General features: G+C 36.7%; 3 protein-coding genes and 1 pseudogene across 3 annotated transcripts; 2 read left to right on the top strand and 2 right to left on the bottom strand.

Annotated features, from left to right (window-relative positions):
* Positions 1 to 2,423: 2,423 nt before the first annotated feature.
* Positions 2,424 to 7,587, bottom strand: LOC137716080 (uncharacterized). The gene is made up of 9 exons (XM_068455474.1): positions 7,439 to 7,587; positions 7,020 to 7,084; positions 6,380 to 6,542; positions 5,048 to 6,192; positions 4,386 to 4,559; positions 4,165 to 4,281; positions 3,655 to 3,834; positions 3,526 to 3,572; positions 2,424 to 2,902 (listed from the first exon to the last, which is right to left on the bottom strand). The coding sequence occupies exons 2-9, from the start codon at positions 7,065 to 7,067 to the stop codon at positions 2,584 to 2,586; spliced, it is 2,193 nt and encodes a 730-aa protein (XP_068311575.1). The 5' UTR covers positions 7,068 to 7,084; positions 7,439 to 7,587; the 3' UTR covers positions 2,424 to 2,583.
* A 1,712-nt stretch (positions 7,588 to 9,299) lies between these two features.
* Positions 9,300 to 15,881, bottom strand: LOC137715341 (DUF21 domain-containing protein At4g14240-like). The gene is made up of 13 exons (XM_068454631.1): positions 15,535 to 15,881; positions 15,342 to 15,418; positions 15,013 to 15,096; positions 14,787 to 14,900; positions 14,386 to 14,469; positions 14,078 to 14,149; positions 13,606 to 13,673; positions 11,061 to 11,148; positions 10,856 to 10,929; positions 10,401 to 10,761; positions 10,198 to 10,244; positions 10,046 to 10,115; positions 9,300 to 9,669 (listed from the first exon to the last, which is right to left on the bottom strand). Exons 1-13 carry the CDS (start codon positions 15,809 to 15,811, stop codon positions 9,559 to 9,561), a joined length of 1,527 nt encoding a protein of 508 aa, XP_068310732.1. The 5' UTR covers positions 15,812 to 15,881; the 3' UTR covers positions 9,300 to 9,558.
* Positions 15,882 to 18,128: 2,247 nt separating this feature from the next.
* LOC137716230 (protein WHAT'S THIS FACTOR 1 homolog, chloroplastic-like) lies at positions 18,129 to 20,395 on the top strand (annotated as a pseudogene).
* LOC137716232 (uncharacterized) lies at positions 20,214 to 21,027 on the top strand. Its single transcript, XM_068455656.1, has one exon. The coding sequence runs from the start codon at positions 20,328 to 20,330 to the stop codon at positions 20,820 to 20,822; it is 495 nt and encodes a 164-aa protein (XP_068311757.1). The 5' UTR covers positions 20,214 to 20,327; the 3' UTR covers positions 20,823 to 21,027.
* Positions 21,028 to 24,843: the final 3,816 nt, after the last annotated feature.

Raw genomic sequence — 24,843 nt, 5'->3', positions numbered from 1 at the left:
TTCTGTATGGACATGGAAGCCAAAGCGATCCCAACGAGGACATCGAGGAGTACTAGTTTGAAGTTTCGGTCATGGGGACGGTGTTCGAAGCACATACGAGAGCAGCGGGCGCGGCTTTACATCATCTGGAGATGTAGCGTGATGCTCTTATGCTGGCATGAGTGATTAAGAGGTTAATTATCATCCTAATTAGCACTGGTTGATCAAGTTTGAGACTGATCAGTATTAGCTAGGGTGACTAATTAACCATACGGGTACTGTGGTTTTCTCTGTATAATAATTAATTAGGCAAAGGTGACCAGTTTTGCATAGATGGTAGTTTAATTTGTATTTAGACAATTAAAGCTCCAAATGTCTGTTTGACGTTGTAAATATCTGATAATTTAATGTAACTCTTGTTTTCTTAGTATGCTTATAGTAGTGAAATAAATCCTATACATTTGCGTGAAAAATATACTTGGTTTATTGTTTTTTATACAAAGATATATTTACACTAAAAGGCTAAAGGTTGGGGGAAAAAAATGTGTTAAAAACTCATCATTCACGAAATTTGAATCTAAAACTAAGACATTTCACTTATAATTTACGAGTGAAACAAAATACTACTAAAATGTAATACTAAGTGACACTTGTCTCCTTAATGAAAGTTTGAGCATGTGCGAATTATTTGTAAGGACTAATAAGGGTAAGGGACAAACAATGTTCTACTTAAAATTTCCACTACTATCACAAATATTTGAGTCCAAATTCAAGAGTTTTACAAAAACCAAAATGTCAGGGAGACTGTTTATAGACCATAATCAATACACCTCATGATGTATGGATTGATGGTTGGATTCTTTCTTTAATGATTTAAAAGAGTCCATCGTCAGTCGCCATATAATGCGATTTACAAAATATAGTTCAAGTAAATTGTCTCTCTAATATTACCCTTCATAAAAAACACAAGTCATTGTGCTTGAATTTTTCCTTTAGAAAATATGCTCGATATTGAACTGGTCATCCATGTCAGCCGAACTTGAAACTTACAAATGGATAATACAACCGTATTACTTACGTGCCCAAATTGAAATGTTAAACTTGCTGCCATTGCCTTGGGTCAAAACTGACCAATCTGGCAAATGTTTCTGCTTGCTCAACGTGTAAGGAACTTACTGATTGGCTTATCCGAAAAAGCCATTTGACTTCGACATTTTTTTAAGTTTAAGTGGATGCATGTATATTCATTAGTCAATAACCAAACCATCTGGACATTTTAATTTCCAGCTCTCATGTTTTTGAACAACTAGCTCACCATCACCATCATCCACCATTTGGCTGAATCGAGTTCGCAAGAATCACAATGAGAGAAATAGTCAAAGGAACTAGGACACAAATTTTTCGTGTCATTTTCGTGTCGTGCTATAAGCTTCTTAAAATTCATGTAGGATATTTTGGATATAAACGCGTTGACAATAGTCCATTTTTTCTATGTTCCGATGTATGACTTGACTGCTAGTAAGACTATTTTCAAATGGGGCCTGTAACATTTTACCTGTTGCCGACGTAAAAGATTCTGCAAAAATTAAATAACTGCATTTTTTTGTACCAATTGTGAGCTATTACACACGATTTTTAATAGGTTTTAGAAACTTCAACCTTATTTTATTGATTTTTAATTTTCTGAAAAATCGATAAATTTATGTATCAGACTCAATAAATGGTTGTACAACTCCAAATTGCTTATAACATTTCGAATATGCATGACCAAAACAATTATATACATAACGGCTTTGAATTCGTGGACACATATTTTTTATAGAGTTTTTAGAGCCCATTTTGTAATATATTTTATTGATTCAAATCGTTTATTGTTTGTCTTCTCTCAAATATCAGCTGTGTCAAAAAATCACCCAACCATTAAGTTATATAACTCTTGGATTAAATTTAGTGTTTTTCATAGAATCGTGTTTTTATATTTTCTTCACTACAAATGAATACCATGATTTCAGAATTATCTAATTTTTTTTTGCAAGAATAATCTATAAAAAAAATTAATTGAAATATAGACGGTTCGAATCCTTGAAAAAAGTTATAGATGTGAGCCATAAAAATGTATTAGATTGTGAATTTAGTGTTTCTTCGTAGAACTGTATTTTTATATTTTCTTCACTACAAATGAATACCTTGATTTCAGAGTTATCTAATTTTTTTGCAAAAATAATCTATAAAAAAAAATTAATTGAAATATAGCAGTTCAAATCCTTGAAAAAAGTTATAGATGTGAGCCATAAAAACGTGTTAGATTGTGAATTTAGTGATTCTTCGTAGAACCGTGTTCTTATATTTTCTTCACTACAAATAAACTATGATTTTGAAATTATCTAATTTTTTGCAAGAATAATCTACAAATATATACATACACACACACACACACGTATATATATTCAAAATTCGGCAAGTCTAAATTATTATTGTTTTGAATCTCCACTGTACAAAATTCTATATCAAAATATATAAATCCTACTTGATTTGAAACAAAAATTGCATGTCTTCGAAGTTGATACTGTTCATATTCACAGCTTATGATATGTAGTATAAGGCTTAGACATCAAATTCTTTGTCGAAGATATCCCATCCGTCATCCATAAGCTCCTTTCGATCGGCCTTGCTTCTTTCCTGTTCGAGTATGCTTTTTGGTGATAGGCCGTCAACTGAAGGAGCGGGGCTTACCTTCTCCGGCGACTTTAGTAACTCCAGTCGTTCTGAAACTAAATCGAGTGCCACGCTTTTCATGGATGAGCCTGAAGAAGCTAGGATGCAGCTCGTCTGGCTCGAAGATACTGACTGGCTTAGTGGAACCCGCTCATCAAATTTCTCTTTCAGAAGCCTGACGTCCTGACAAATGACGGAAATTTCTCCTCTGCACATGTATGAAAGTACTGCATTATCATCTCCTCAAACTCATAAAAATACATACAGCAAATAAAAGCATTGAAAGGAAACAAAAGTTTTGAGGAAGAAATAAAATTGTAGTAAAACATAAAAAGAACACCAGATAGCGAAGAATTTGAGGTTCGGACTAGAATGTGACGTAACAGACAACTAGTAGATGAGATTACATTGATAATGCTTGAAAAGTGACCTAATTGATTTTAGAAATAGATGATTTAAACTATTGCTGGAGGAGACAGATGACCTATGAAATAAATGTGAGACAAGATGAAATATAAACGGTAACTTTACTTTATCTAGGGTAAACTGCAAAAACAATCTCAAAACATAACTAAAGTTCCTCAGACACAAATTCCAAGTCTAATATGCAAAACGAGGATCGACAAGATACACAATTGGTAATGAAGTTTTCTGAAATCAGTGCTGTGTACTACATCCTATTTCAAGCACATGGACGGAACCAAGATGTACTATACTTGCAAGTTGCTTGGCATCAGCCACTTTACATAGGTAATAGAGACCTCGATGGTCCAAACTGTAAACCAAACTTTAGAGATTATATATTAAAACAATGGAGACAAAATTACTTACTGTAGCATATCAACAATGCGGCCACGGTCCATCAAAAACTCCCGTAACTGCAAAAAGCAAAATTTGAATGAATTATTGTATCTGTTAGCTTAATTTAGTATGTCCATGGTCACTGAAAACAGTTGTTACCTTCGAATTTTCATCTGCTTCTTGTTGCAATATTTTCGATTCCTGAACAACTTTCTCCATCTCCGCTTCTTGTTCAGCAAGAGCTTTCCGGGCACACTCTTCCTTTTCCAGCTTGTCCTGCTCGGCCAGTCTCCTTGCCTCTGCTGCCGCATCCAGCCGTTCCTCAAGGGTTTCTCGCATCTGTAGTGACAGAACAAATAATGAGCTAAGAAAAAGGATCATCTTTGTATCAGCTGCCCTACATCAACCAAAGACAAATATAATTGTTGCAAGTAGTCACGAATAAGATTTTCCAATATCTTTACTGTACGAATACTTAACATCTTTTTGTGATGATATTGTTTGATAAATAAATAAAGTGAAACAGATCATACCATTGTTGCTTTTAAGGAATACAATATCAAAAAGACAGCATAAAAATGAGGCAATCAAAAGATAAAATTAGTGAAATAAAGCATGCACCAACAGTAATGCAGTGCAATAAGCAACTCGATGAAGTGGAGTCAAAACCTCATTAAGAACCGCAAGTGATTTATCTCTCTCATCCGATAAGTTGAGCAATCGAGACTGAAGCTCCCTCGCTTCAGTTGCTAAAATTGCTTTCTCCCCGTAGACTTCTCCAGCATGCTGCAGAAAAAGAATATAACCTCAGTTATGATGCACCCTTAACTAAAAATGGCAACTCAGAATCCATTAACTTCTAACTTTTATCACATCTCACAAAATACTACCATGTCATTTCCATCTTTTGCATGTGCCAACATCTGTTTAAGTTCCTCCACCTTGACCATTATATCCAAACCTCCCCTAGAAGCTTCCTTTTGAACAATATCCACTTCTTTCTCCTGCACTTCCACTTCTCTCATCATGCTGATGACTGACTCCATGGCTGAAAACAGGGTTTTCTGCAACATTGTTAAACGATTAGGAACTCTATCATTAGAAAGAAGAAAAAAGTAACTCCATGGCGATAGTGGTTCAGCAAAAGAACACATGCAAAACATTAAGAATACACTCCCAAATATCAGACAAGATTTATTATCCCAAGATAATACATATTATAGGTAAAAAAAAAAAAAAATTGAAATGAAGCACATAAACCAAAGGTCCAAATCTATAAACATGCTATCATTGGATCCTAACCCAAAATCAGATAGTACTTGTATCAGACAGGAATTTATACACACTTCAAAATATCCATGAAATACAGAACATCATCACATTAAAAAGATTAAGATGATATAACTACTCTGACAAGATGGGGCCAGGTTTATTTAGAGTCTGAGAGTATTGGAAAAGACCAACTGTGAAATTTCAATTTTATAGGAAGGGCATCTACTTCTGAATTGCAAATCGCAACCCTAAAGCTAACAAGTCGTAAACCTATTAGTACCTTGTTATTTTTAGCATTTTCAATGATCTCTTCAAGAACATCAGTATTGCATACGCTGTCTGTGGTGTTCTCCTCAATATCAACCATTTCCCTTGGAGAACATTCTTTCTCAGAAGTATGATCTGAAGGATCAGTTGCCTGTAAGTTGTCATCAGCAAGAAGAGGGTCTGAACAAGGAATGCCACACTGAGAAGCATCTAGTGAATGTTCTACGAAAGAAGAATCAACTGCAAATGGTTCCACTTGATCACGTGTGTCATGGAAAGCCAAATCAGAATCACAATTCAAAGGGAGATAAAAACTTTTCCATTCAGGAAATGCATCACCCAAGGTGCCATTCATCACATCCTTTCCAGGCATCGAAAGGGTCGTAATGCCAGATGCAGACTGCTGCAGCCCAACTTGGACATCAAAATTCATACCCTTTCCATCAGAAATCACTTCTTCACTTCCAGTACTTATATCAGCATCTGATGGAACAGGACCATTTGGCAATGAGTTCACTTGCTCTAGCAGTGTGGGATTGTCATGAGAGATGCCATTTGTATGATCATTTTTGTTGTCATCATCAACAGCTGTCATCACATCCTTTCCAGGCATCGAAAGAGTCGTAATGCCAGATGCAGACTGCTGCAGCCCAACTTGGACATCAAAATTCATAACCTTTCCATCAGAAATCACTTTTTCACTTCCAGTACTTATATCAGCATCTGATGGAACAGGACCATTTGGCAATGAGTTCACTTGCTCTAGCAGTGTGGGATTGTCATGAGAGATGCCATTTGTATGATCATTTTTGCTGTCATCATCAACAGCTGTCATCACATCCTTTCCAGGCATTGAAAGAGTCGTAATGCCAGATGCAGACTGCTGCAGCCCAACTTGGACATCAAAATTCATACCCTTTCCATCAGAAATCACTTCTTCACTTCCAGTACTTATATCAGCATCTGATGGAACAGGACCATTTGGAAATGAGCTCACTTGCCCTAGTAGTGTGGGATTGTCATGAGAGATGCCACTTGTATGATCATTTTTGCTGTCATCATCAACAGCTGCCTTTTCTGGTTCTGGAAGAGGTTCAAACTCGGCTTCCTTAATTACCTGCTGGTGCATCAATAATTTACCCTTATCCTTGTGTTGAGCTGCAAGTTCAGCATAGAATTAAAGACTTAGATGAAATAAAAAATAAATAAACAGAAAAAATGGAACATTTTAGTATTACAAGTAATTATCAATATGCAATGACATGAAAGAGGCAAAAGTATGTAGCAGCAATAGCAGAACAATTCCAGGAACAAAAGAAGGTTCTCGCGAGAAGCTACAGAATACCTGTAACTGGGAGAGCCTCGGGACTCTGAACCTGAGTGGGACTGAAAGCCGACGAAAATGACTGTGTAGCCAAGTTAGGGAACTCATTAATAACATCAAGCACAGCTGCATCGGCATCGAAGGGATGTTCAATAGCAATAGCCTTCAGAATGCGAAAATCAACCTGAGGCGAATCAGAAGAAAGAATATGGACTCTCAGTCTGAGTAAAAAATAAACATTTTAACCAAATACAAAACCCAAGCACCCTAGACTGTACAGATTCAATTAAGTTGCAGCTTTTACCTTAATGGAAAATCAAAGAAGGCTATGTTCTCACCTATGATCTTAGGCAAGACAATTAATGCATATTCCATAAAATCAAACTAGAAGTCTCAGAATCATTAGAATCTACTGGAATAATAACTTAAGAAAACAAAATGGCGAAAAAACTCGGAATATGGGTCCCCAAAACCGCCAATTGTTCAGATTAAATTCCATGCACTCATTTGACAAATTGTTAAGCTTCATACCTTACTAGTTTGACAAGACTTACACATAGAAAAACTATAAAGCCGAAAGATTTAAATGGAAACATAATTACACAACAATAACAAAGGATAACAATTTATAATTGAATTTCAAAATGTTAAAGAATCATACCTGTGGAAAAACTTCCTTTAAGCAACCAAAAACAGCATTGAAACCCATCTCCAAGAGATACGATTCTGCATATTTAAAACAGAATACAAAATTACAGACAAAATTCATCCATTTGAGAGCCCCAAAGCTGCAACTAGACTTATATTACAAAATTCAAACGAAAAATTAGGTCAAGATCTAAGATTAAATTTTTTTTCTTCACTTTCTAAACCCAACACTCTGCCGCGGATCAAACTTAAAAATCATAATCTTCATCGAAAATTCAGAGCCAATGATACAAAATTAATCACAATGCAAAAATCACAAATGCGATGAAATGAAAATCACAATCGCTACGTTTGGATGCCGAGCAAATAACAAATAAATACAAAAAAAACTAAAAACGAAAAGATCAATTTTTTCCCATAACAATTCAGAACCTTGAATTATGAATATCAAAATTTGCGAAAATTGAACACTTTCTCGTCCTTTTCTCGGCAGCCAAACGGAAAAACAAGGAAGAGGAAGATGAAAAGACAGTTCGGAAAGGTGGAAGGAGGAGGAGGAGAGTGTTTGTGGTTTTTTGTACGGTATTTGTGGTGTTCGATTCTCGGGAAAAACAATGACTCGGCCGAGTTGTCTTGACCCACGCAGCTAAGGAAACGGGTACACTCGTTAATCGAGCTGGTGTGCGAGGGTAATTTCGTCAATTCATCCAATTGTAATCTTAGCATACGAGTTTTTTACTCGCTGTGATGGGCCCGGGTTTAGAACGGTTAGCTGACGTGGAATACGCGAAGTTTCCCGCCGCGTCTACTGGCCGACTTGTTTTGCGACCTGGGGCCCATGAGGATCCTTTTTATGAAAATCTTCGGAATTTTCAAATCGTGCAGTTAATTTTTATCAGATACTATTTATATTTAATTTTTTAAATAAAATATCTAAAATAATTTATGACCGCAATATGTACAATGAACGATCATAATTTAAAAATCATCGAGATTCTTACAAAGAAGATTCTCATTCACATGGGGCGTGGCCCCGAAATGGTGAAAATCAACATGTGAAAATGGAAAAAGAGACTTACCTACTCAGTACATGCAGGGATGCCTCAGACTAATGATGCGATGTTATGTGGTAACATTTGCTTTAGTGTACCCGCGTTATGATCTAGATGTCACATTCACATTTTGGGTGGTTGGTAATTTTTGGAAAATGGGAAAAATTCGGGTCGTACAATCGAACCAGCCCACGACATAATATCACATCATCAGTCACCTTTTATTTAGACTTCATTAACAATCCTACAACAAAATGATGCCATCCCATCAATTTTCCCTTTTTTTTTTTCACCGATAAGCACATTGACATAATTTCAACGAATATTAATTCAAATGTTCACACTATCGATAATATGAATGATATGTCAAAAATCGATGCGATTGTAGATGTTGATTGGTTGGACATGTCGCATGGTGGGGCATCATGACATGGAAAAAATCATCTGACCCAAAAATACACATCAGCAATTGTATCCAAGTTTAAATCCTTCTTTATCATATAGAAAAGCGCATTTATCAAGAAAATATGAAATAAATTCTTTCCAATTTTTTTATTTATTTAATAAAATGCAAGAGGCTCCAAATTTTCAAACAACGTGAAAAAAAGAGATTTCTCTCCATTTTTTTTGTTTTTTTGAGTAAATTGTAGTAATGATCTTTTATTTTTAATCAAATTGCAGCAATTGTCCCTCAACTAAAGATCCATTAACATTGGTCCCTCAACTCATCAAAATGTGCAGCTATAGTCATTTTCATCTACTTCGTTAGAATTTTGTCAAAATAAGTTATGTTCGAATGACCATTGCTACAACTGGGGTCCCTCAACTCATCAAAACATGTAGCTATAATCCATTTCATCAACTTCGTCAAAATTTTGTCAAAATGAGTTATGTTGGAAGGACCATTGCTACAATTAAGTTAAAGTTGAGAGACTATTTCTCCAATTGGGTTAAAGTTAAGAGGCCATTTCTCTAGTTGGATTAAAATTAAGGGACCAATGATAATAAATTTTTAGTTAAGGGATCATAGCTACACGTTTTGATGAGTTGAGGGACCAATGGTAATGGATTGTTAGTTGAGGAACCATTGCTCCAATTGAGGACCATTGCTACAATTTACTTTTTTTTTTTTTTTTTTTTTTCTTTTTTTTTTTTGGAGAGCCGGGAGAGAGAAGGGGGGGGGGGGGGGGGGGGGGTGTGGTGGTGGTGGGGGTGGTGGTGTGAGTGGTGTGGATATTTCTAAATCCTCATGATACTTTTCTAAACCCAAATGGTTTAATGTAGTTGTAGGACACACCTAGTTTTCTAGCTCTAGAAATGGACATGGATTTGACAAAACAGAGACAGAAATTACATGCACGCACTATAACCTACAAACCCTAGCTTACAGATAACTCCGTAATAGTCGCACGCGGCTGATCGCAACTCCGTGGTGACGCTAGCTGCTGGCGTTCGTAGCTAGTTTTTCCAACCGGAAGTCTGGAACAACTTACAAGTCTGTCATCTCTTACCGCCTAGAAGAGGCTCCCGTGGAGACCCTGAAAACCTCACCGAATGTCCATCATCTTCTGCAGACTTCTTCGGGGTTTGCCCGTGCTTACTTAGAGCGCCCTGAAGGATAACGATTACATAATTAGACAAAACAACTTCTAACTTCAGAACAGCCATACAAATGACGCACAGCTTGTTACTCAATCCAAAATACGTAATCGGGGAAGAAGCAAAAAAGTTTGATACTTCTATCAATATTTGTAACTTTTTCTTAAAGCATGAGGAATGCACATCAAGAGAACAAGGACTTGGAAGAGCTTCGCGGATACTTTTACATAAACTCTGTTGAACTACAGCGAGATGCATGTTTGAAAATCACAGATTTGGTGAAAGCTTCAGTTACTGGAAAAGCTTGTGCTTTTTAAGATATATTGGTTGATGACCTCATGTTCCAATGACTTAGCGAAAGACTGACAAGTAAATGATGTTAACTTACTACAAGCAACTTCCGAGTTGATGGAGCTCGTGCCATGGATGAAGCAGCTGCTGCAGCAGCCACACGTATCCTATACAAATCACACATTCCAATTTAATCAAGGAACTTGACGGTGAGAGAGAGAGAGAGTTAGAGTTCAGATCCCATCATACCTCCTATGTACATCGATATATACATCTGTCTCATCTACAATTTCCTCCTGCATTGAAAAGAGGATTAGGAAAATTCATCATAAAACAGAGCGCATGTGAAAAGAAATAGTATTGGCATTTTTTGGTGTTGAACACAATATTATACTGACTGAACCACATAAATTGAACTTAAGGGTAGGAGATTCGATAGACGCAGAGCATACTTGCAGAAGTTCTTCAAAAACATCCTCCAGGGTGATGATTCCTATGACCTCCCCGTCTTCAATGTCCTCTGATGAATTTGGATTTATAGCGCCATTCGGTTGAACAGTTGGCTTGTTTGGCAGAGACTTTGGAGCTTTATCTATGTCGAGAGCAACACTCCCTGATTTGTCATCTTGCTTGATTGGCAAGGACGCAGCTAGTTGAGATTTTAACTGTGCCAGTTTATCCTCCTTGAAATTCTCTACGTCAGGAATTGTCAGAAGGTTGCTCTTTCCTTTGCTCTTCACTACAGCTGCCAGGTGACTGCTTCCTTTTTGAAACTCATTAAGTATATCATAAAGCGGCATATCTGCCGGAACCCTGGGAAATCCATGCATAATTATTTAAAGTTTTCCCACATACAACAGAAGTAGATATATACATAAAGGATAATATGGAGAAAGAAGTGACGCACCTAGGCATTCTTCGAATCGAAACAGCACTGACCGGAATCTCTGCTTCTGCTCGTACTGTGAGAAGACTTTTCACCTAAGTCCATTACAAAATAAATGAATAACTATAAAAATGACTTGCGAATCCTACAATCAGCTGTGACATACCAATTCTACAATTAACTGTTATCAATGGTAGGAAATCAAAGGCCAGAAGTTTTCACTCACCAGAAGGAGGCCGATAATGTTTTTTGGATTTTCAGAATAGATGGGGACTCGACTATGACCTCGCGCAAGAATTTTCCCAATTGCTTCCCTGAGGAAACAAATATCAGTTTAAAAATGAATATTTCCCTCTACAACAGAAAACAAAAAGAAGACCAACACCCATCTCAATTATTACCAGATGATCCTCATAAGTTCTTGTCAATACCTAGTTTCTACTCTATTTTGCTCAATATAGCAGCAGATACTGTTGTCCTTTTATGCGCAAACGGAAGTGAATTCTAACAAAATACCAATATCAATGTCGTAGGTGAAAACTAAAACAAACAATCTCAAATTAACACAAGAGATTGTTTGTTTGAGCCGTAAAACCTAAACAAACAGAGATTACAAAAGAGTATTTAAACTCTCACAACCCAAATCCCACAATTACAAACCCTAAACCAAACGAGTAGAGAACCCAAAACTAACGGAGAAGATTCTCCCAAATTGCTCTCTAACTCACAAACTCACAAATTGACTCTCACTAAATTGCCACACGAATGAGCCACATCAAAATACACTAACCCTAAGGTTCTATTTATAGTGCATAGGACTTAGGTTACAATAAAATTCCTAATAGGAAGTAAACCCAAATCCTAATCAAATAGGTAATTAACAAAACCTCTCCACCAAGAAAACCAACTAAGAAGTCGAAATCCAAACCCAAATAGGACACCAAAACCAAATAGGTGATACAAACCTAATTTTTTGCATCATCCTAATTCTGAGCCGTAAAACCCAACAATCTTCACCTTGGCGAGAAATTAGCAAACTTCCAAATCAAATACAAACTTCAAATTTGGGATACCAAAATACAAATGCAAACGTGCACCAAATTCTTTCGAAACTGATCTCCACCTAGAATTAAAAAATCCAAAAGTCTTCAAACTTGAAATTTCCTCCAATGCCTTCTCCAACAAATTCCATTACGGAAACTAGCAAATATGAAACAAAATCCAAGCAAAAGCTTGAACGTACAAACAAAAAGTGCGAATTGCACTCCACTCAAAGAGCTTGAGTACCAAGCTCCACCTCCTCACATAACCTTTAGAGGAGTTCAGAACAACGATCTTCTGCAATGTTTGCATCAATACTAGCAAAAGACTTATCAAACGGCTTCTTTTTGCCCTTGAGTTTAGGGCAATCTACTTTCCAATGACCTTCCTTATAACAATAGCTACAAGTGTTCTTTCCAAGTTTGCTCCTTTCCTTATTCCTTCCTTGAACTACCAAAGCTCCGTCTTGTGTGCCAGACACTTTATTCTTTAGCTCTTTAGAATTCAAAGTGACTTTAACATCTTCCAAACTAAGACTTTCTCTAGTGTTCATACGAAGGAGATAAAGAACACAACAAAGTTATCGCATAATCCTCATCACTAATTTGGTCGTCCACACTTTTCAAATCCATCATAAGTTTACTGAATTCATCAACATGCTTATGAATTGACGTACCTTCATCCATACAAAGAGTATGCAAACTTTTATTCAAATACAACCGTTTAGCAAGGGATTTGGTCATATACAAGCTCTCCAATTTTAGCCACAACTCGGGTGCAGATTTGAGGCTACCAACTTCACGCAAGACTTCATTCGATAAAGTCAACATGAAATGCCCGTTCCATAATGTCTTCTTTTTCTTCATCAGTCCACGAAGCCTTCAGACCCTTTAGCGTTTTTAAAAGCCCTTATTGAACTAACAAAGCATGCATCTTCAATTGCCAAATACCAAAGTCATCGAACTTTTCATTATCAACTTTCACCGACGACACAGAAGGCTTCATAGTGACTGCCAAGCAAAGCCCAAGCTGAAACCGGGCTCTGATACTACTTCTTGTACTTTTATGCGAAACGCAAGCGAATTCTAACAAAGTACCAATATCAACGTGGTAGGTGAAAACTAAAACAATCTCAAACTAACACAAGAGATTTACGTTGTTCGGCATAAAATCTACGTCCACAAGCGAAGCATGGCGAGAAATTTCACCAAACAAACGGAGATTACAAAAGAGTATTTAAACTCTCACTACCCAAATCCCACAAATTACAAACCCTAAACCAAACGAGTAAAGAACCCAAAACTAACGGAGAAGATTATCCCAAATTGCTCTCTAACTCGCAAACTCACAAATTGACTCTCACTAAATTGCCACACGAATAGCCTCATCAAAATACACTAACCCTAAGGACCTATTTATAGTGCATAGGACTTAGGTTACAATAAGATTCCTAATAGGAAGTAAATCCAAATCCTAATCAAATAGGTAATTAACAAAATCTCTCCACCAAGGAAACCAACTAAGAAGTCAAAATCCAAACCCAAATAGGACACCAAAACCAAACAGGTAACACAAACCTAATTTTTTGCATCATCCTAATTTTGAGCCGTAAAACCCAACAGATACAACAAAAAAAAGTACGATCTAGAGATGTAATTGCTATTTCAATATAACCACACAAAAAAGAGCACAAAATAAAGAATATGTAGAAGAGTCCAAGGCAAACACACCAGTCTAAGTTTGAATTAACATCCAAGGAAAATGTTGATTCAATAGGTGTCATAGCCTCCTCTGCGGTCTGGACATCAAAAGAAACTTTACTATTATGAATCCTTCAAAGAATAGAGAAAATGCAACACGCAGACGTGGATTGTGATGTTATCTCAATACTTAGAAGGCATGCAGAAGCTGAAAATTGCAACTAAAATCAAACACCCAGGAAGACAAGGACCAAAATAGATTGGGAACCAGTATCAGAAATACAGCAAGAAGATCAAGAATGCACATAGAAAGCGAGAAAATTGGTATATATTATAGAACTGAGGAACATGTACATGAAGTAACACTAGAAATTTTATGGAAATGCCCTTATATAGTCAAATTATCTTCCCTCAAATTGCTCTGTAATGTCTCATAAATTTCCTGTGTCATATGCTGCAACGACAAATGCAAAGCTTAAATACATCTGAAGAAATTGGGTACCTTTTCAGTTAAATCTAGGGCTCCACTGATGATCGTTGTCTCATCATGTGTGAGTTCACCTCCCTTACCAGCCTAAAATGGATAGAAATAGCAAGTCAAGGAAAACAGAAAACAATCTGAATTCGGCACAACTGTAACTGTTCTGGAATTTTCAGCAGCCATTCACAAATCATAAAGTCACATTCAACACCCAGAACTAGTTGCATCATTTATCACTACAGTTGTTCAACAAAATAAATTAGTAGTCAGGAACAAACTTTGGACATATGAAAGTAATGTCGTACACACTTCCAATCTAAGCAGCTTACCTCTTGGCCATGAATAGAGACTAGGGCCTTCAATTGAGCCCGCCTAAACAAATCATCACTATGTCCAAGTACCTTATCAAGAACCTGAAACCATGGGTTACATTTACAAGCTATAACATCAATTTCCGAATCTGAAACGTATTGGACTTCCGTCCATACTATGTTTTACTAAAATAGGAAACATACTTTATGATCTACATATGAAAATTATAACAAGTATAATATTAAAACGTCACTGGTGCCTAAGAAGAACTTGTCTCAGTGTTGATGTGATATCTTGAATGTCTCATAGCCGCAAAAAGCAATTTACTAAGTAGATGACTGAGCTATAAACTAATAAAAGACAATAACTTGAAAAGAAAATTAAATTCAGTGATCCAGTACAAACGATAATTACATACCCTTCCAATTGGGTATGCAATTGGATAACAAATGGCCATCAGAATGCGGACAAGCCAAACGAAATTGGCACCAACTGAAAGCCCATATCTTGAGCAAATAGATTGCGGAATAATCTAGTCCAACATGGAAAAGCACAGGTCAGTCACAGTCCCATAACCTCATTTAACACTAAAACTCTATCCAACTGCATTTCAATAATAAATAATAACTCGGAAAATGCCGTACCTCCCCGAATAACAGAACAAAAGTTACAGACAGCACAACAGCAACAACTGGGTGAAAGATTTTATCAAGGTATAAAGGAAGCGCCTGCACAAGCAAAATTAAACACAAAACAAGACAAGTAAATTAAACATTTTCATATCTTTTTTTTGGTAACACCAATTAACATGTTCATATGTTCAGCATCACAACCGCATCAATTGTGGTTAGATGAGTGTGATTTAATCCACAAATCTCGAAATTTAAACTTATCTAACGAAAATCAATGTTTAATCTATAACACAAATCTCGAAATTCAACATTTGTTGGCATCGATAAATTGTCAAAAGTACCTCCATGGCACAAGCATTACAGAGAAGCAACGTGACCAAAAGTTGGTGCTGCTTTTGCACAACAGGTAGTATCTTAGCTGCGAACAGAGACGGATCAACATCAAACCACTAAAATTAATCGCATAATTAATCTCAATTAAGTATAATTAAACACCAATTCGTTAATCAAATATCAATTTTCCAAAAAACCGACCGGCTTGCTTCTTCTCAGTGGGGCTACCGCTGCGCTGGAGGATTTCGAGGTCGACGAGGTTGAGTGACATCAACCCCAAGGTGAGGCCGGACATGATCCCGGCGAAGAGGACGAGCAGGCACGAGACGCCGGCGTAGAGATACCACGACCCCGTCCCGAACGGAATGTCGTCAGAAGTCATCACCAGGTCCTTGGCACCGTTCCACGACATCATTTTCGCCGTCGTATTCGGCGGCGAGATTAGGGCGCTGGTTTGGGCGGTCGGCGGAAGCGGCATCGGGAGGGAGTGAGAGAGTGTGGCACGCCGTTTTTTGGAGTGTCCTGACTCGTCGCAGTGCGGGAAGGTGCTGAGGACGTTGACGATGCGCACGATGTAAACGTGGAGAGTGGAGTCGTAAAGGATCTACGGTCGAGATTCTGCCAAATGCGGATCCGGGAGATCTGTTTTTTTTTTCATCAGGAGGAAAAGCAAAAGTGTAAATTGTACGCGTTTAATTAAATTTGAGCAATGGTCCATTAATTAAAAATTCATTATCATTGTTCTTTTAATTTATTAAAACATGTAACTATGATCATTTTCGTCAACTTTGTCAAAATTTTATCAAAATAAATTATGTTGGAAAAATCATTGCTAAAATTGGGTTAAAGTTGAGAGACAATTTCTCCAGTTGGATTAAAGTTAATGGATCATTTTTCCAGTTGGATTAAAGTTGAGGGATCATTGGTAATGAATTTCTAGTTGAAGGATTATAGTTGCATGTTTTGATGAATTGAAATACCAATGGTAATAAATTTTTAGTTAAGAGACCATTGTTCCAATTGAGTTAAAATTGAAAGATCATTGCTACAATTTACTCAATTTGAGGAAGACATAAAAAAAAATAAACGATTTGAATTGACTAGGTCCTGAAAGGTGAAAACTCTGTATAAAATAATGTCCGCGAATCCAAACCCATTATATACATATTCTCAAATGAGCACATTGACTTTTGCTCAAGTTGCAATTTGTTACTAAACAACGAAGAACTTAGTATGGTCTAGTGTTGTTTTTCTTTATTTATATTTATACATGAAAAATATAAAATTTAAATTTTATAGATGACGAGTTTGATATCAATTTATTTTTTTTAGGACACAATTTAAAATTTTTCCTAACCATGATAATATATAGGGTAAATTACATTTTCATACCTCAGGTTTGGGCCCTATTTTAATTCCTTACAACATCTTCAAAACATTTCACTTTCATACCTTAAGTACTATTTTATTTCAAAATAATAATCTGTTAGATTTTCCATCCATGGATTCATTAAGTGTTGACGTGTCTGCCACATATATTCCACGTGGCTGCCAAATATGTGTCACGTGGCAAAAAAATTAAATTTTTTTTTTTTAACTTGAATTTTCCCAAAAAAAAAAAAAAAAAAAAAAAACCCATTATCCCTTCCCCTAGCGACCCACATCCCTAAAAAACCCAAAAACCTGCAAGAAGAAGAAGAGGAAGAGGAAGAGGGAGGAAAAAAAAACCCAAATCCGATTCCCCACCTGCAACAAGAAGAAGAAAAAATATATATATATATTTGCAACCCATTTCGTCCCCACCCTTTGCAAGAAGAAGAAAAAGAAGAAGAAGAAGAGGGAGGACAAAAAAAAACAAAATCTGCAACCCCACCCCACCCCCCCCCCCCCCCCCCCCCCCCCGCGGGTTCCGCACATGCAAGAAGAAGAAGAGGAAGAGGGAGGAAAGAAAAAAAAAAAAAAAAAAAAACCCCAAACCCATTTCCCCACCTGCAAGAAAAAGAAGAGAGAAAAAAAAAAAAAACTGCAACTCCCCTCCCCCCAGTTCCCCACCTTGCAACAACAACAACAAGAGGAAGTGGAAGAGAAAAAAAAATGCAACCCAGTTCATCCCCTGCCCACCCCACTAACCCCACCCCCACCCCCCCCCCCCCCCCCCCCCGGCGGGACCCCACGACCCACCTCCCTTGCACTGAGACCCCAAATCACACCTAATCTTGGATGGTTTTGTGGTAGATTCATCTTGGGGAGTTTGAGATGATTTTTGGACTGGCTTTGTGGTAGATCCAGATCCACCTAATATTGGGTGGGATTTTTTTAGGGTGGGTGATGGGGGATTTCTGGGAAGGTTGATGGGGGATGGGAGAGAGGGGTGGCTCTGGTAGGATTTTGGGGTGGGTGATGATGGATGGGAGAAGAGCGTGGGTCGGGGATGGGTTTCTTTTTTCTTTTTTTTTGAAAATTCAGGTTTTAAAAAAAAAAAATTTTTGCCACGTGGCATATATGTGGCAGCCACGTCAGCACTTAACGGATCCATGGATGGAAAAATGTAACGGATGTATTATTTTGAAATAAAATAGTACTTAAGGTATGAAAGTGAAATGTTTTGAAGATGTTGTAAGAAATTAAAATAGGCTCCAAACCTGAGGTATGAAAATGTAATTTACCCTAATATATATATATTAATAGACTTTATATGGGCCAAGCAGCCAAGCCCAAGGTAATTCATATGGACCAGCTTCCAAGCCCAAATCCATAAAACAGTTATACAGTTCAAGCCCAATTCAACTTTGTTGCTTTGCAAGCCCAATTTGAAATTTGCTTCTCTCTCCTCTTACTCTTACTGTGTCCAGTGACTGAGTCAGCTCGGTCTCCGATTCTGGCTATGCTATCCAAAACCCGACCATTCTCCTCCTATATGCGCACCCGCAAGCCCGCTCTCAGACCCAGCACGCACCTAGCAACCCACCTCCAATCGCAATCAATCTCGAGCCTCAAAGTCGTCTGGCGCAAGGACCAGAAGCTCGACCGGGCAATCGAAAACGACAAGCCGTACAAGCTCTGCGCCCGCGTCGTCAAGGAGGTGCACAACGAACCGGGTCGGGTGATCCCGCTCCGGTACCTCGAAAAACGGCGCGAAAGGCTGCGGCTCAACATCAAAGTCAAGACCTTTCTTAGCAGAAACCCAGGTTTGTTCGATGTTTACTATGATAGAATTAAACTCAAATCGGAACCGGTTCAGTTTCTTCGATTTAGCGATAGATTAAGGATGTTTCTGCAGGAGGAAGAGAGGATTTTTAAGGAAAATGAGCCGTTGATTGTGTCTAAATTGTGTAAATTGCTGATGATGTGCAAGGATAGGGTTGTTAGTGTTGATAAATTGGTTCATGTGAAGAGGGAATTCGGCACGATTTCTTGGTTAGCTTGGTGCCCAAGTATCCGGAGTATTTTCGGATACTTGGGTGCCCCGGAGAGGAGAATTGTTATCTGGAATTGGTTTCGTGGAACCCCGAGTTTGCGAAATCAATGATTGAGAGGAGGGCACAAGAGGAGTCGAATTTGACAGGGATTTGGGTTCGGCCGAATTTTGACTATAGGCTGCCATAAGGGTTTTTCTTGAAGAAGGAAATGAGAGAGTGGGTTAGGGATTGGGTGGAAATGTATTATGAAGATGCGTCGATCCAAGGATGATCAGTTGATTGACCGAGATCCGCTGCTGGAGATAAAGGACAAGTTTTCGGAGCTATTGGAGGAGGGATGGAGGGAGAGACGAGAGCATTTGTGGTTGCAAAGAGAAGAGGTTGAGAAGAACAAGGAAATGATGGCTATGAGGAACGAAGAATAGGACAAGTGCATGGTTGGTGATCAAGAAGCGGTGAAATTTGCAACTAGACGACAGGTAATGAGGAATTAGTTCTTAATCATATGTATTGACATTGAGCTGCAAATAGTGTTGAAAGTATTGGATGATCTCGGTTGTGAGGGATTATTGTTTTTAATTAACCAATTTCGTCTCAAGTATTGTAGTGATTCTTGGTGTACCTGAATATCTTTGATGGAGGATGGAACTGCTTTTTTTGGGTGCCATATTAAATTTGTGTTTGTTTTTATTCGATTCTACAACAGTTCATGAAAATGGAAATTATTGACGGAAGCACTATGACATTTTGGGATGCATGCTCGCCTATGTGATGCGACATTGTCATGGAGTTGTAATCATGCACAATGTGTTTCTCACATTCAGTTCCATCCCAACACTTATTGTATTCGCAATATCACACAATTTTAGCAAATATTGATCTTGTTATTGTGCAGTCAAAGTGCAACTAAGTATCGATGTATTAATGCTGGCAATTGATTTATTAGACAATGAACACATTCCGACTTCTAAAGGGAATATCCACTGAATTCTGTTTAGAGCATCAGTTAGTTTATACCGCGTTGGAAGTGAATGCTATTCTATTTACCAATCGTAACTGAATTCATCTCTTTTTAGCTTTCCTATTCTGCATTTCTGTATAGCCGTCCGTAATGAACCGGAAGTTCTACCTCCCTCAATCTTCATTTGAGCTTTAGCTGTAACCGTTTCATTTCTTTGAACAATCCTGGAAACGGGGCATGCATCGGATTCATGTGTATTTCATTATCTCTATGTTGTGACCAGACAGGATGGTAGTGTTTGTAATGTCTGCTAAATTGACAGGGAAATGACACATATAATGTAATTTCTGTTCTTGCAGTTTGGTAGGAGCAAGGTCGGTTGTGGAAACACTATTTGGGAGAGTTTGCACGTCACCTAACACAAACAGAGTCATCACACCAAATGAATGGGAACCTAAACCTCATTCCCTTGGTAATCTCCATTACTTTTTTAATTAGTCTTTTATTTATAATTATTACCCACAAAGAGAGCCTAACAACTAAGAAAACAAGAAGCTTATGAAACCACAACAGTGTATAAATAGACGAATTAGCCGAAGAAGAAGATAGCTGAAATGGTCATGGAGAGAGTCAGGATTCTTACTTTAACCTTGTTTGCAGCTTCCTTGCTCTTCCTGCCGAAGATGAAGGCGCAGCATGTGTTCCCGCCTGCGCGCCCTCTCTGTGCATCGCAATTTGCGCTTGCTAACTATGCTTGCTCGATGCTCCCCTTTACTCCGACGCCCCCACCAACACCCCCCTCCCCTCCCCCTTCGCCCCCCGATGATGATGAAGGACAGGAAGAGGAACATGGACACGGTCACGGACATGGACACAACCATGGACATAGACGTGTCCATCACAGGCACAGGCATCATGATCATCAACCCATTCCTGCAGAGGATAACTGTTGTAAGTGGTTGACCCAGCTGGACAATCAATGTGTGTGTGAGCTGCTGGTTCACCTGCCCAACTTCCTCATTAGGCCTGCTCATGCGTACACCGTGGCTGTCGGAGAAACTTGCACCATTAGCTACACGTGCGGAACTCCGATCAGGATCAAGATATGATGAATAAAGCATATTTACTTGCTCATCAGCGTACGGAAAATTAATTTATTTGCACTCCTTGCTTATATTTGGTTTTATATGATGTTTTCGTGGTATGACTGTAATACTTAAAATCTTGTTAAAATTTGGCGTTGTTTATTTAACTGCTTATTATATTTCTAGTAATTTTGAGCTTTCAACGTAAAAGAATTGAAGTTTATGCATGGACAAGAGGCGAGGATCTTAACCTATCAATATAATTTTGATTTTAGACCCTGAAATTCGACTTTTTTCCTACCCAGATTGCAACTTTTAGGGTTGTTTTAAAATAAAAATTCAATCGAGAAAGATTAGATGAGATTAGCTAAGATTATATGAGATTAGTATTTTGGCAATGGTCGCTTACGAGGCGCTTATCTACACATGAAGGGATGAGGACTATTATGCCCAAACCCCTTGGGTCCCTCCTCCACCACTTTTCTAAAGAAATACGAAGGAAAGTAAACGAAACAAATACAAGTGGGGGACTAAGTTAAAATCCGTAATGACCAAATGATCAACGAAACTGATAATAAAGACAAAATGAAATATCACTAGCATGGGTAAAGGCAACAAAATTTGGAACCGTAAAAAATCAGTGATAGACATAACCATTTGCCCGAAATGAAGCTAAAGAATCAGTAACTTGATTTTCTTCTCGATAAACATGTTCATATGAACTGCATTTGACAAAGTTGTTATTCTAATGAAACCAAGTGATCAATCCAATTCAACAAAGCGATCAAATCCAATCCAATCCAAAACAAACCAACGTAATTGGATCTGATGGCGTATTTGCTTGTGAGAATCCAATTGAATCCAATAAAGTTTTTTCTTGTATGTTAATTAAATTTAATATATAACGAACAATTTAAACTATTTGATAGAACTACATTTAATATAATGTGAAACGAATACACTTTTCTTTAGCATTTAATCTTTGTTTTTACACCTATATCGATTAGAACTTGTGACTGAATTAGACTCGACGAAAGTTGTTTCACATTTGATGTATTTATGTTTCATACTATTAAAAATGGAGATCCAATCCAAACCAATAAAAAGGAATTGGGTTGGTTTGGATTGAAAATCAACAATCCAAAATATATATTGGATCAAATGTGGATTCGTTAGATTTTATAAATCGACGAGCTCTCGTAATTGTTTTAGTTTCTATGTTGAATATGATGTTTTACATTAAGAACGTGAATCTCATGCCAAGAAAATAAAGCTTCGCATGCAAGTTTAAATGATCTTGAGCGTCTCCATGCAAATCAGCATTTATTAAAACCGTACATATCTTGAATGGCTAGATTTTTCTAAACCAATGAACATTCCTAGCTGCTTTACATTTTGTACGGGATGTGATGCAACAATTTTCCATGTTGAAAAAAGGAATCCTACGCTAGGGTTGCATGTCAGTTTATTTTTCTTTTTGTTTGTTTGCAAAGAGTTCAGGGGAGGAGAGACTTACTCCGTCCCAGGGCCAGAGCATGCCACAGCCACTAGGTTCTTTAAAGACTCACAAAAGGGTTTTAGCCTCTTTTTTTATTCTTACAGATCTCTCACCAAGAGAAATTGTTGAGAATGGATTTCGAACCTAAGTCTTGATATAACGAAGAGAACAAACCTTACCAACTCAATCCTCATTAGCATTTTATTTTTCTTTTTGTTGGAATAGATGATTGATAATTTATCAATACATATAGAAACATAATCATGAATCCAAGAGTTCATAAATAAAGTAATATCTGTGGTTCACCCATTGAAGTATAGAAAATTAGGGTTATCTTCTTGCTCATAGAATTATAGAACGTGAGAGAATTTTCATTCTGATCAAAACACAGAGCAGTACATTACATGTCATTATTTAATTGGAGAAATTTTTTGTTTCAAGTGTCTCTCAAATTGTACAACAACATAAGATGTCCTCGTGTTCGGTGCACACTGAAAAATGTATGGTAGAATGTAAGATAATATTATCATATATCTTTGGCTCCATGAATGATAAGTTTCCAAGTGTCTGCAAATGCGACAAAGAATGGAAAATGGAGATTGTATGTATGTTGATAACAACCCCAATAATAATATGTTCCAATCTAAAAGATGGTGACTTGATTGAAGATAGTTTATTCGAAATTAACCTTTACTTTTACCAAAAGGAACAATTGACTATAAGCTAATTGGTTGTACAGGTCGACGGTATCCTCCCATTTCACCCAAAACTTTATTCGATCTCTGCCCTTTTTCGCTTTCTTTGTTTTGTTTGCTATGAATTTATTCTCTGCCCTTAAATAGTGAAATCTATATCTTGACCATGTACCCACAGTTTACAAACTTAAAACTTCCGTACTAGGAGGACCCCTTGTGAACCTAAAGATATATATATACACACACACACACATACATAGACGAATTTATGGCACTATTTTGTATTAAGGGTTTAGGGTTTTTTTTGTAGAAATGTATTTAACATTTTTTGTTTCTACAAATTAATGTTTTAATGGTTTTAGATTTGTCTAATTTTGTGCAATGATGATCTATGAATGATATTTTAAAAGATAGACGGTTCAAATCATTAAAATATATTACTAAATGGGGCTTACAAAAACATGTGTCAAAAACTGTTTAAGAAAAGCGGTGCCGCGAATCTTGCCCATATATATGTATATATTTTTCTTATAGTAATTAAAAAGTTCAAATTGTTCTCAAAGATATAATTTTGGTATATGAAAGAAAAGACTTTTTTTTTTATTTGTAAAAAGGTTCACAAGTATATGATGCTACGCGTATTATAGCTCAAATAAAAGAATTGCTTAGATGTCACTGATGTATAATTACGTTATGAGACTTGAGATATATAATACATGTATGGTTATATAAAACTGAGTTTTAATGAAAAGGGCTTTTCTAAACTTTTTATTAACCAAAAATCATTCACTAACTTTATTTAATAAAAAAAACTTAAATTTTAATAAAAATGACTTAAGTTTTAATGAAAACGACAAAAGTTTAACATAATAATTAAAAAAACAAAATTTAACGCATGCGTCACATTACTCAGTTACACACTTTCCCTCCATCCCTCTTTCTCCCTCTACCGTTATTAGCTCCTCTCTTCTCTCTCTCTCTCTCTCTCTCTCTCTCTCTCTCCCCTCTTTCACATATTCCCATTAAATTTGTCTCTCCTCTCATCTCATCCATTCACATTAACTTTTTTCTTTTTTCTCATCTCTCATATTACTCTACTCTTACTCCATAAATATTGCAAATTTTACTTTTTATTTTATTGTATGTTTATTTGACCATTATTTCATAATTTTTTTGGAACAAACTAAGTAATAATATTACAAGACAAAAAATAAAGAAAAATTTTCATTTTTCAGTTTCATAAACAATGCTTATTTTAATTTCGAAATAGTGATTTTATCTTTAATTTGGACAATTTTTTAAGTTTGTGTCATGTCATGTTAACACTAGTTATTTTTACAACTGAACATTGATTATTTCTAGAATCGAACACTGATTATATTTAGAACTTAACACTAACTATTTCTCAAACCAAATAATGACTAACTCTTAAACTGAACACTAGTACTATCATTATTTCTTAAATTGAACACTGATTATTTCGTAAACTAAATACTGACTATTTCTTAAACTGAACACTAATACTATCACTATTTCGTAAACGAAACATTGACTATTTCTTAAACCGAACACTATTGCTATCACTAATTCGTAAACTAGTACTATCACTATTTCGTAAATTACTAACTATTTCTTAAACCAAACACTTATACTATCACTATTTCGTAAACAAAACACTAACCATTTCTTAAACCAAACACTAGTATTATCACTTTTTCTTAAAAAGAAAACTAGCTATTTCTCAAATTGAATACTAATACTATCATTATTTCGTAAACTGAACATTGACTATTTCTTAAACTAAACACTAATATTATCACTATTTCATAAACTAAACACTAACTATTTATTA

This window comes from Pyrus communis, chromosome 14 (genome assembly GCF_963583255.1).
Source record: "Pyrus communis chromosome 14, drPyrComm1.1, whole genome shotgun sequence".
NCBI classification, from domain to species: domain Eukaryota; kingdom Viridiplantae; phylum Streptophyta; class Magnoliopsida; order Rosales; family Rosaceae; genus Pyrus; species Pyrus communis.
This window is presented reverse-complemented; position numbering and strand designations above follow the sequence as displayed.